The sequence below is a fragment of the Grampus griseus genome (genome assembly GCF_964374135.1).
Source record: "Grampus griseus genome assembly, chromosome: 13".
Taxonomy (NCBI): Eukaryota; Metazoa; Chordata; class Mammalia; order Artiodactyla; family Delphinidae; genus Grampus; species Grampus griseus.
In genome coordinates this window covers 81,519,077-81,531,505 of record NC_139007.1, presented here as the reverse complement: position 1 = coordinate 81,531,505, position 12,429 = coordinate 81,519,077, and the positions used below count along the sequence as shown (strand labels likewise).

At 45.1% G+C, this 12,429-nt stretch overlaps 1 protein-coding gene across 2 annotated transcripts in view; it reads right to left on the bottom strand.

Annotated features, from left to right (window-relative positions):
* Nucleotides 1–659: 659 nt before the first annotated feature.
* The window catches only part of MAP3K4 (mitogen-activated protein kinase kinase kinase 4), a 111,972-nt gene continuing 100,202 nt past the window's right edge, over nucleotides 660–12,429 (bottom strand). For both annotated transcript variants that reach the window (XM_082668546.1, XM_082668547.1), the window contains 8 exons: nucleotides 11,219–11,410; nucleotides 9,686–9,756; nucleotides 8,775–8,891; nucleotides 7,730–7,889; nucleotides 5,738–5,860; nucleotides 4,992–5,098; nucleotides 2,925–3,104; nucleotides 660–790 (listed from right to left, as the gene is read on the bottom strand). In XM_082668546.1, coding sequence (XP_082524672.1) covers nucleotides 770–790; nucleotides 2,925–3,104; nucleotides 4,992–5,098; nucleotides 5,738–5,860; nucleotides 7,730–7,889; nucleotides 8,775–8,891; nucleotides 9,686–9,756; nucleotides 11,219–11,410 — 971 coding nt within the window. In that variant the 3' untranslated portion in view covers nucleotides 660–769. The remainder of the gene's footprint in view (nucleotides 791–2,924; nucleotides 3,105–4,991; nucleotides 5,099–5,737; nucleotides 5,861–7,729; nucleotides 7,890–8,774; nucleotides 8,892–9,685; nucleotides 9,757–11,218; nucleotides 11,411–12,429) is intronic.

The window sequence follows — 12,429 nt, the reverse complement described above, 5'->3', positions numbered from 1 at the left end:
AACTTGCAGTTAATATACAAAGATTTAAAAGGGCCTCTTACATCCTTAGTGTTGTTTCATTTCTCTCTTTCCCTTTGCAGCAAGGCGATTCTAGACCCTAAAGGAACTCCTAACCCAGCGCCCACCTTCAGCACACTTGATTGTACCCCTTCTGTTGAGGAACACATGAGTGACAAGGACAGACCTCTGTATCAGATAATGTGTTGGCTCTGAAGCTGATAACCATTAAAAGACAATATAACTGAGCTTTCCTAAAATAAACCATTTATTGAAAAAAGAACCTTTTTCTTAAATTTCATTAATCAGCCTTTTGCATAACAAACCTGTGGCTTGCCAACAACAACAACAACAGGTAAGGTTTCACAGTCAGTGCACTCGACAAACAAGAGATTAACAAGGCCCAGGACGCCTGATAACACTACAACTGCTTTTGAACCTAGAAAGGTCAAAAATACTACACTGATGTCACGGTTCTCAGTCACCCGAGAAACGGAGGTGACGGAGGTGATGGTCCGTGTACAGTAGTAATGGCACTTAACATGCAGCTTCTTTACCTCGTGGACACCATCACTCAGGAGGGCCCCGTGCCACGTCGAACAAACAGGAGCAGCAGGAGAAGTGACGCTTGTCACCTGTGCAGTCTTCAGTCTTGGAAGGTTAAAAAGGCTTATACTGCTTCTCAGCACAGTCTTTATGTAAATATTACATACAGTAGTGATTAGGAGAATTTTCCGAGTACACACACTACTAGGCCACAGACTGATTAGCTTCATTCTTCATCTGTGCAAACCTGTGAGGAAGGCAGGAGAGAGCTGAACCCTATTCACGCCACATGTAAGATTTACAGGTAAGTCATAATCAGTGCATCCTGATGCTCCCAGCACTGTGCCTGGCACAGAGCAAAGCCGTAATCAATGCAATGAAATGTCAGTGCTAAGTTACTGCTCTATGAATTGACTATTGAAAGCATTTTTAAGAATGTATTTGTGGGGCTTCCCTGGTGGCGCAGTGGTTGAGAGTCCGCCTGCCGATGCAGGGGACACGGGTTCGAGCCCTGGTCTGGGAAGATCCCACATGCCACAGAGCAACTAGGCCCGTGAGCCACGACTGAGCCTGTGCTCCTCAACAAGAGAGGCCGCGATAGTGAGAGGCCCGCGCACCGCAATGAAGAGTGGCCCCCGCTCGCCGCAACTAGAGAAAGCCCTCACACAGAAACGAAGACCCAACACAGCCAAAAATAAATAAATAAAATTTTTTTTAAAAAAGGGCTTAATACATTAAAAAAAGAACATATTTGTACAATGTCAATAAAAATTGCTTATATACTTTATAAAGAATACATTTTTATTTAATTACAAATCCCTAATATCTATGCAGCATATCCAGCTATTGATTACTTAATTTCACTCACCCAGAAATAATGTGACCCCTCTCTTGAATCTTCCTTTCCTGTATCAGGAGCTCCTCTGCAGGACCCTGTAAATGTTTTCTCCAGGTTTCCACTCTCATTCCATGTCTCCTCTAAATGCTCTCCCAGCAATATTTCTCTCTCTCAAATCCGTATCCTATCCCAGTTCTCTCAAGTGCCAGTCCAAAATACCCAAATGCCTGTCTAAAATCCCCCAACAGATACTCCAAATACGCCTCGAACTCAATCTACCAAAGAGGAGACCATCATCTCCCGACGCAACCCTCAACCAGATGCCCTCTTTACCTATCTTGGCAAATGGAATCTCGATAACCTGGTGACACAAGCCAGAGCCCGGGAGCCGTCCTGGACTCCTCCCCGTCACGCACCCTTCACATCCCATCAGTTACTCACTCACGGCCACTCTCACTCCTATATACGGCTGGTGACTCACCCCTGACCTCCCACTCCCAGCCCAGCAGCTGTGTCAGCAGCTTCCCAACTAGCCTCTCACCTCCAGAGTGACTGTTCTAAAACACAATTTAAGCATGTCATGCTTACAATAAAACTGAAATCCCTTCATGTGGTCCCTGCTTACTTTCCCAGCCTTATGTTTTGCCACTTTCCACATCCTGTGCTCCATCAGTATGTCCCGATACACAGTTCTTTGGGTGCTTCACCCTCTTAGCAGTGAGCCTTTCCATGTCTCTTCCATTCTGTCCGCCATACTCCTCCCTGCGTTTCCTGACCTGGCTAAACCCTCCCAAACAGCTCAGGCATCTCACTCTAAAGGAAGTTAATAGGGACTTTCTTAACCACTGCGCCACCAGGGAAGAATCCGCCTGCCAATGCAGGGGACCCGGGTTCGAGCCCTGGTCCGAGAAGATCCCACATGTCGAGGAGCAACTAAGCCTGTGCGCCACAACTACTGAAGCCCACGCGCCTAGAGCCCAGGCTCCGCAACGAGAAAAGCCACCGCAATGAGAAGCCCGCGCACCTCAACAAAGAGTAGCCCCCGCTCACCACAAGGAAGACCCAACACAGCCAAAAATAAAAAGAGTAAAAAGAAAAAGAAGAGTAATAGCTGGGATTACCCGACTGGATTAAATTCCTCTTTTCAGTGACCCTACAACATGGCATATATACCATTATCACAGCTCTTAACATAATGCTTAGTCATTACTCCCCTGTCTCTACTCTCCCAGTAGAGGTTTGTTGTTACTAACCTGTGTACTCTAAAAGAGGGAAAATTGTGCCTTTCATCCAGCCCCATTTAAAATTCCATTTAATAGTCCCAAGTGCACCTCAAACCATCCAAATGGATCAAGGAGGAGAACCTCGACGAACATTTTCCAAAAGAAAAAACATACAAAATTCCCCAGCATAATACATTTAGTTTCTTCCCATTTCAGATACAGATATTTTATATTTAAGTCTCCAAATTTCCTTAAGTGCCAGATGCGATCAAAACTCAAATACTTAAACAAGGAGAGGGCTACACAACAATCTGCCAAACCTTGACGAAGGAATGGTCGAGGAGCTGGCTGGCCGTCCACCTCATCCTGGGCTCGCTTTCTAGGCAGTGAGAAAGGAAGTCCTTTCCTTCTGGGCTTAATCTTTCAGGGATTGGTGGCTTATGCCCCATTCCCACTTTGTACATAATCTGAAAGTTGTGCTCATATTCATGCCAAGGTCTCTAAAAACAGAAAAAAAAAATCAGGTTTCAATACTACATGGCCATACAGAAATGCAACTGCCCAATCTCTTTTTAGGCATCTCAACGTTGATACATATTGAGGCCGGCAAACTTTTACTTAAAGGGCCAAACAGTAACTATTTTAGGCTTGCAGGCCATATGGTCTCTGTCACACCTATTCAATTCTCCCACTGTAGCGTGAAAGCAGCCTTAGGCTATAATATAATAAAGGAATGGGTATGACCATGTGCCAATAAAACTTTATTTACAAAAACAGGTGGTGAGCATAGTCTGCCTACCCCATTTAGGTGTCCAATTAGTCCAGTATTATCTAGATGCCATCATCATGTAAATAAAAAATGTAACATAAAATAATATAAAAATGTCAAACAAAATTCAACAGCTATCATACAGGGATGTTTAATATGCCACACTGTTGAATAATCGGCATCCAATTATTGATAATTTGCAAAGCTTAGATTATTTTATTATGATTACAGGGAAATGAGATTCATGGGGGAAAGGACTGAGTTTGTACGGCATTCTAATTTGTGGACCATCGTTTAGTTATTGAGATATATGTTCTTCAATGTGAGAACTTGTTCTTTTTCTAATGCATGGCTTGACTGAAATAACAGATATCATGGGCATCTTTCTATGTTAACGCTAATAGAAATAATATTAGCTAATAGTTACTAAGCACTTATTTTCAGCAGCTGCGAGGTATAGCTATATAATAATTTCCTACTAGTAACACTTAAGAGGTTTCTAACTTTTTTGCTTTATGAGTAATGGCTACACCCCCACACACGCTGTGCCTCTATATATTTGTAGAATTTTTCATTAGTGGTGTCTTCATCAGAAGATCAATTTTCAGATACTGTGTCATACACAACAGTTTCACTGCCCTGCAAACGCTTGTGCTCTACCTATCTGTCCTTCCCTCCCTCTCCCAGAGGCCCTGGCAACCACTGATCTTTTACTGCCTTTATCGTTTTGCCTCTTCTGGAATGTCATATAGTTGGAATCATACGGTACGTGGTGTTTTCAGATTGGCTTGTTTCTTTTTTTGGCCATGCCTCGAGTCTTGCAGAATCTTAGTTCCCCGACCAGGTATCGAACCCGCACCCTCAGCAATGAAAGTGCCGAGTCCTAACCACTGCACCAGCAGGGAATTCCCCAGATTGGTTTCTTTCACTTAGCAATATGCTTTTTTTTTTTTTTGCGGTACGCGGGCCTCTCACTGTTGTGGCCTCTCCCGTTGCGGAGCACAGGCTCCGCACGCGCAGGCTCAGCAGGCATGGCTCACGGGCCCAGCCGCTCCGCGGCATGTGGGATCTTCCCGGACCAGGGCACGAACCCGTGTCCCCTGCATCGGCAGGCGGGCTCTCAACCACTGCACCACCAGGGAAGCCCAGCAATGTGCTTTTAAGGTTTCTCCATGTCATTTCACGGCCCAATTTCTTTTGGTTGCTGTACAGTATTCCCTCACGTAGATTACCACAGTTTATCCATTTGAAAGATATCTTGGTGGCTTCCAAGTTTTGGCTATTATGAATAAAGCTGATACGGGCATTCTTGTGCCAGTCTTTGTGGAGACATAAGTTTTCAACTTCCTGTTTCTTTTCACAGCTGCTTAATTCTGTGTTTTGAGAATTATGCTTTTTTTGGTTCCTCTGAGGAATTCTCTAAGTCATGTATGTTATAAATATTTGGTCCCTAGTTTGTCACTTGTCTTAACTTACTTATCTTTTGACGGGTCATGTTCTCTATTTTGCAGGAAATGTGTCCACAGTATTCATAATGATAGTAAGACCACAGTTACTGCTCTGTTAACGTAAAGTGCCCTCCTCAGGTCCCCCTGCCCCCGGTGCAGGCTCTGCTCACCTTGCCAGTCACCATCTCTATGACGACACACCCCAGACTCCAGATGTCGGCCGCACGCCCGTGGCCTTCTCCTTTGGCGCGAGTGATGACTTCTGGGGCCATGTATGCTTTAAAAGTCACAGATATGGTGATAAGAATGGGTTATAAATATAGCACCACGTAGTACGAGAGCCAAGCAATACACTAATATCGCTTAATATTCCACATAGAAGAAACAACTAATTTGTTCGGGGGTGGGGGGGGGAGGAACTTTCTCTGAATTACATACTAAGAAACATCAAAACTTGAAAATAAATATTTCAAATCAATTTCTCGGATGGACATTTTAGGAGCCAAAATATCTTCTAAAAGACAATTCTGAATATGCAAATATTCAGGTAAATTGTATCTGCAATGAGAATATGAAATTTAACCTGCAAAGGAGGATGTAGAATTTTATGACGTGTTTCTAAACAGTCAAATAATCACCATTTAAACATGTTGTTTTGACTAGAATAGTTTTAATAAACCCAACGTGAATGACAAGGTTTTTCTGGGAAGAAAAGAGGCCTTTCTTCCCTCCTTTAAGTCTGAGGGAGAAAAGTGATTTCCCAATCTGACAAGCGCTTTCAGGGGTGGCTCCTCCCCCGTCTGGTTAGATGCCCTCACCTGCTCTCCACGTCTGCTGACCAGGAGGAAAAGGGAAAGCCGAGGTCCCAGCACACTGGAGTAAGCCCCGATGCAAAGACAGATCTAGCCGGACCCACCTGCTGTCCCCAGCGTGCTATTCACCTCCCCAGGCATGGTCTGAGCATTGTTTTTAAGCTTTACTGAACATCCAAAATCTCCCAGCTTGATCAGTCCAGATGAGGTAAGGAAGATGTTGGCACCTAACAAGAAATAAGGAGTTGTGAGCCTCTACAACACAACGCAGGCACTTTAAAGTTTACACGGTAACCTGAACCATCAGGAACTTGATTCACAGAAGTTATAAAGACTTACGAAACTTCACTTGCAAAGTGTAATCATAGAAAGATTTTAAGCCTTACTCACAAATGTTAAAACACAGCGAAGATACTTTAGTATCAGTGCAGATAGCTCTGACCAATACATTCTGAACTGAAATACACGCATAAATTCTAACATTAAAAACCCAGGGAGATACTTAAAGAGAAAGTACACATAAAACACAAATGCTTGTGGCCACAGTCCCTGAAAATTAAGTTTATATACGATCAGCAGCGCCTGCAACAGAAAGCAACGTGTAGACAAGACCTGGCACACACGATGCTGGTCTGCAGAGCTGTACCCGAGGCCACCACTGGACTGATTTCAGACTGCCTGAAAAGCACGTTCTGTGACTGTCTCACATCTCCTCAAGCGGTACACAGGCCCGGCCTGTACTCCAGTTGGAACCCGGGGTTACCGCTCATCTCCCAGGGCGGCTCTGCCTCCTCCAGAGGCTACCGGCCGCAGCCACTCCAACCGAGTGGCACGGCTCAGCGCTACGTGTCGACGGCACCTCCTTCCAAAAGCGACACGGAGCCCCTCACTTTAGACAGCAAGCCACGCGATGAGCTGCGATCTCCTGGTCCTCACAGCCTGAGGAGCGCACGGCGCTAACTGCGTGATTCCGGAGCCAGCTCCCAGGCCCACACTCTCAGACACGAGGAGCTATAAAGAATGTCCCAAGGATGCACGTGGGCGGACTTGACTCAGGGACTCTGAGGGATTCTCTTTATGGCCGTGGCCAACGACATGAAGGTACCATTCCATGAGCATGGAATCTGTGTCAGAACAACTGGAAACAGGCAATGCCATGGCCTGACCCAGAGCCATTGAAGCAAATGCCCAGAATGATCCCAGACAGCAAAGCAATGCGGCGGACGGGCGGGCAGGCAGCATGACTGGGGCATGCTGGGGATTCAGGAGGAGCCGCCTTAGAGAGCGCGGACAATCCTTCCACCCAGCAGAGCAGGTGAGGGGTAACCCAGCCCGCTCTGAGGCGAATGCCTGGTCTGAAGTCCGGCCATTCTAGAATCAACCTGTTTAGGCCTCAGATTATGGGACAGAGTGGAATCCTTCAGTCTAGGGCCATTAGAGACAAAGCTAATTTGTCACTTTAATTATCCCCAAGACTCCCAAATACAGAGGTCAGGGGCACGGTGTGGTTAAGGTAAACGCAAGAGGGACAGTTCTGGGACAGAAGCATGGCTACTCACCACACGTGAGAAGGGAACAGAACTTTTAGTCAGTCAGCGTGACCAAATCGATCTTTAGCAGAACTCTACACTGGAGGAGGGTGCTGTAAATAAACCCCGTCCACGTCTCCCCAAGCTCAGCTGCACATCGTAACTTACACCGGCATTCCTGATTCACCGTCACTTTACATATTCACGACGTTTATATATAAATACACGAGGTTCTTGACACAAGGAAAAGAAAGGATGCTCTGAGCACGAATGTCTAGTAAATACACAGGGCAGGCGAAATCAGCCTACAAAACAGCAAGTTTCATTTCGGGGGTAATAGATTTGGCTAAAAGCAGTGCTGAACAGAACAGCGGACTTATACCCTCCTAGACAGAGACATGTGTCCTGCACAGTTTCTTAACGCTGGGTTCTTTACAGAAGACTACTTCAAGTAAAGGTATTTCTTTGTAGAGAAGTGATGTGCGGGCGCGGGAAGAAGCGACATGGGGGCAGCCGCCGTGTGCTGGGCACAGCTGGCTCTGGCGGGGAGCCGAATGTGGGCATTACCTTTAACGTCACGGTGAACTATGCCATGCTCGTGGAGGACATTGATTGCGACGGTGATCTGCTTAGAATACAGCCTGATGACGTGCTCCTGAAGTCCCAGCCTCGACACCTCCTCTAGGGTGCCCTCGTCACAGTACTCCATGAAGATGTACATCTCTTCCTGCGGGAGGAATCAAATGCAGCCTGTGTTTACGTGGACACTAAGTGAAGAACCTGGAACGCTTCACTGGCCACACCCCAGAGGACTCTCCTTTCTAATGGTATGCTACACTTGCCATCCTGAATACTGAATTCGTCTTAAAACGGTCATTTCTAACTCCCCTACAGCCGTGTCTCTGCCTGCCTCCTCTGTCTGGAATTATACAGCTAGTTGGGATAAGAACATCTCCAACTCACAGGTGATAAATGTCTATAATCCTCTGAAATTCAGTCCGCTATATAATCTCAGACAGGGACAACAGGGCTGTCCCTATAAATATATTATTAAGTACTGAAACACATCCTTTTCAGATATGAATTTATCTGTGAAAAACGTAAAAAATCACCAATATCCAAATTCCCCAGAAGCTCATATTCCACCAAGACGCTCCAAGTTATCCTCTTTCCCTCAAAGTGTTTATGTCTAAACACAAGGGGGAAAAGAATCTGAGGTCTTAATTTTCTCTCATTTCACAATGGTTCCTTAAATACATGTAAGAGAAAAAACGTTACCGAACAATGTACTCAACAGTGGTTCAGTAACAAATGGCAGAAAAAAAAAGCGACCCACAGCTGTGTAAGGGGCATTAGAGAAATCTTCTGGTTGGCAGGATGGGTTTCAGTGCTTTATAATGTCGGGTTAATGACTACAGTCTACAACTTACATTTTAGGAAGAACTCCTCTAGTTTCAGAGAGAAGGCAGAAATGATGTAACTCATGGAGATTTCCTGATAATTAGGCAAAGTTACTGTGCTCTGAAATGAGAAGACCTGTGATGTAGGACAGGACTCCATCTGTGCCCTCACTGACCGCTCACACCAAACAGTGTGATCAAAGCTGGCTTACCCTATGCAGCTCCACACCAAAATACCGAACCAGATTGGGGTGCTTGATGCCTTCGAAGATTTTCAGTTCGTCTGCCGTTTCCTTGATAGTTTTGTGGTCATTAGGTTGAAAGCGAATCTGGAAAAGGAAAACTGTTGATTACTGTTGGCAATGTCACAAGCTAGAAAGACGCCGACTTTGAATGCAAGGGCTGGGATGCTGACATGTCCGCTGTCCAGCCCCACGGCACCATGGTCAGTGTGTTTGTGACTTCACTGCCAGGCTTTCTCCTCCTTGTTGAATTAAACACGCCTGCTTTAGAATATGTGGGCAGATAACAGCTAGTGGGATCATTTTCATAACTACAGACTGAATTAACCAAAACATGAAACATTCCTGTGATTCAGGAAGCAATCACAGGTGTTTAGGTTCTGGGCAAGATAAAAAGAGGAGATAAGGTTCTGCCCTCACGAAGTTTACAGCCACGTGGGAATGAGGCCATAAAGCAGCGCGGGTAAGTGCCGCACAGGGAAGATGGGAGATGCCGCAGGGGTTGAGGAGGGGCCACATGTGCCCGCTGCCCCTCACAGCCACTCGGGGACCAACGGTCGCGCGGCTCTAGCCTCACCCTCCACGGCCCTCGGTGCCCCCCCGCCGGGGCCTTCTTCAGGCGCTCCCTGCTCCTGCTTTCTACCTCCAGCAGATAAAAAGCTGTTCGTTTCTGAACCTTATCACAAATCCCACCCCCAACCCCGCTCAAGTCCCCTCTTGGTCCCAATGGTGTAAATGCTAAGAAGCAGACCTCAGGCCTAGACGACTCACTATGGAAGCACTTAGGCCAGCTCTAACCTCATAAACACAAGTTTCGCTTCCAAATCTCTACCACACGGAGGCCTCAGACAACAAGGCCCCCAGAGGGCTGCAGCACCCACCTCCTTCATGGCCATCAGTTCACCGGTGTCCACGTTGATACAGGTATAGACCTTCCCATACTGCCCTTCCCCTGTGAACAGGAACAAACGAGCTGCTCTCAGCCACCAGAGCCAGGCCACTGCAACTCACTGAAACGTACAATAACCTCTTCCAATTCCAAATCTGTATTCATGTATCTATAACCATGCTTACTATAGTCTACTACTTCAAGATCTAAACGGTTTCTGAATGTTCCCTAATAACCGTAATAACTGAAGTCTTAAGCAATCTTTTCACTATGTCTTACCTGTCAATGCCTGTGAATAGAGTAGAACTGACTGGCAAACCCCAGAAGAGGCATGAAGGTGAGTACTAAGTCCCCTAGTGCACACCTCTGAGCCCCTGTGGCCCTCAAGGAGGTCTGGGCGAGGTGGGCGGGCAAGGCTAGTGGCCAGGAGTAAGCCTGACTGTCGTCTCAATGCACCTCATTGCTGTATGGCCAGGCGTGTGGGATATTAGTGGGATATTCTACTAACACACCTTTTGGGACATTAAACTAAGGGGATATATGGCTGAATAAGACTGAAAACAAGAATTAATACAATTTATAAAGGACTTGATTCTTTTCAGTGTGTCTTCCCTGATAGCTCTACGAAAACTTCAATGTCCTGAGGCTCCCAGAGTCTTGTATTACAACTTTGTTTGCTTCTTCAGACCTAAATGCTCAAAAGATAAATGCATTTATTTATTTTTAAATGAGAGTTTTGTTTTTTTTTTAATTTATTTTTGGCTGCGTTGGGTCTTCATGGCTGCACGCGGACTTTCTCTAGTTACGGCGAGCGGGGGCTACTCTTCATTGCACTGCGCGGGCTTCTCTTGTTGCAGAGCACGGGCTTAGGTAAGCAGGCTTCAGAAGTTGTGGCACGCAGGCTCAGTAGTTGTGGTACATGGGCTTAGTTGCTCCGCAGCATGTGGGATCTTCCCAGACCTGGGCTCAAACCTGTGTCCCCCGCATTGGCAGGTGGATTCTTAACCACTGCGCCACCAGGGAAGTCCAGATAAATGCATTTAAATGGGGGAAAGATCTGAAACATAATCATCTCCTTCTCTCACACAATCTTATCACTAGTTATTTTACAAGAAACTGTTTCACTTGGAAATTAATTGATGTTTTAGAAAAGACTGTCCCGTCTTAATTTGTATCCAGTCTCGCTTCAATAATAATCTTGTGGGAATAAGATAAAAAGAATACAAACTAGAACAAATGGGTAAAAGTTGTGTGGTTCTCCACTGGCAACTTCTGGAGTTACCAGGCAAAACCATTCCATTGAATGAACCACTGAAAACTCTCTTTCTAAAGTCTCTTTTGTATTGTTCTTAGAAAACACTTTACAAATGAAACAAAAACCAAACCCCTCTGCAAAAGATACAATGTATATTTGCCACCTCCCTAAGAGAAAAGGACCAACCATGTAAGATTTAACCTAAAGAAGTGTAACTATTGCTATTTCTAACAGAGACAATCTTTGTGTTATGTTCTTTAGTTTCCTTACCAATTTTGTTTCCTCTTTGCCACTTAAAGGTCACCTTCCTCAAGCCAACGTGCATAACATTGTCATAAGACTTAGGGGTATCACAAACTTGACCAATGATATTCTTTCTCCTCATTTCTCGATATCTCTTTTCTTCGAACAGTCGGACTGACTTCTGAATAGCTTCTATGGGTCCTTGCCTAGAAGCAGTATCTGCAGGGAGAAGTGCAAACTCAGTCGTCCCAACCACTATAATCAAGTCAATTTCCAGCAAATAATAATAAAAACAGAGCAACAGACATTAGCACTCCAGCACAGCATTATCTATTCAGATACACAGCAGGTGAATTAAAGTCCATCAAAACCTAGCAACTTCAGAGTATACCACCCACTACAGTAATATGCACATAAAACAGAAGCTACTCAGACACAATCAATGATTTCCTGTAGCAAGAGTGTTGGTTAGACTCTGCAGGAACCACCCGCCTGTCTCCTCTCTCCAATCCGCTCTCAGTGACCAGAATTCTCTTACTAAAACGTAAAATCGGATTGTGTTCTTTTCCCGCATAATTTATTTCACAGTTCATCATGACTTGTTTACCGGAAGTCCGAGGCCACTGTGCATGCAGGCTCCCTTCTCGGTTCCCTTCTCCTACAACCGGCTCTGGACCAGCCCAGCTGAAAAGCCTCTGTGGGTCACCCCAAACCGCTTCTCACCCCATCCCCTTGCTCACACTCTCCTGTCTTCTCGCTGTCAGAGCTCTGCAGAAGTACTACACCTCTTCCAGGAAGCGTCTCTGTTGGGAAGGAAATTAAGTTTTCCTTTCTCTAGAGTAAGGGCTCTGGAATCAGAATCCCTGGAATAAAACCCTGGCTTCACCATTTTCTAGGTGTTTGACAATCAGCAAGTTAGTTAACTTCTTTATACATCAAATTCCTAATCTGTGAAATGAAGGTAATAATATACCTCATTCAGAGATACTGTGAGAATTTAATGAAATCACGCACATAAAGCATTTAGCCCAGTGCCCGGAATATTAAAATATTTAGTAAATTTTAGCGATTGTTATTATTATTCCTTATTTTCCCATCAAGCTATCTCTATTTCTCCAACATATTTTCTCATGATTTACAGTAAGAAATATCTTTTACACAAATAGATATCTAAAACGACAGTTTCGTGAAACACTATTACTCTTTCTACATGTGACTAGGATTCTGTCCAGTTTTTT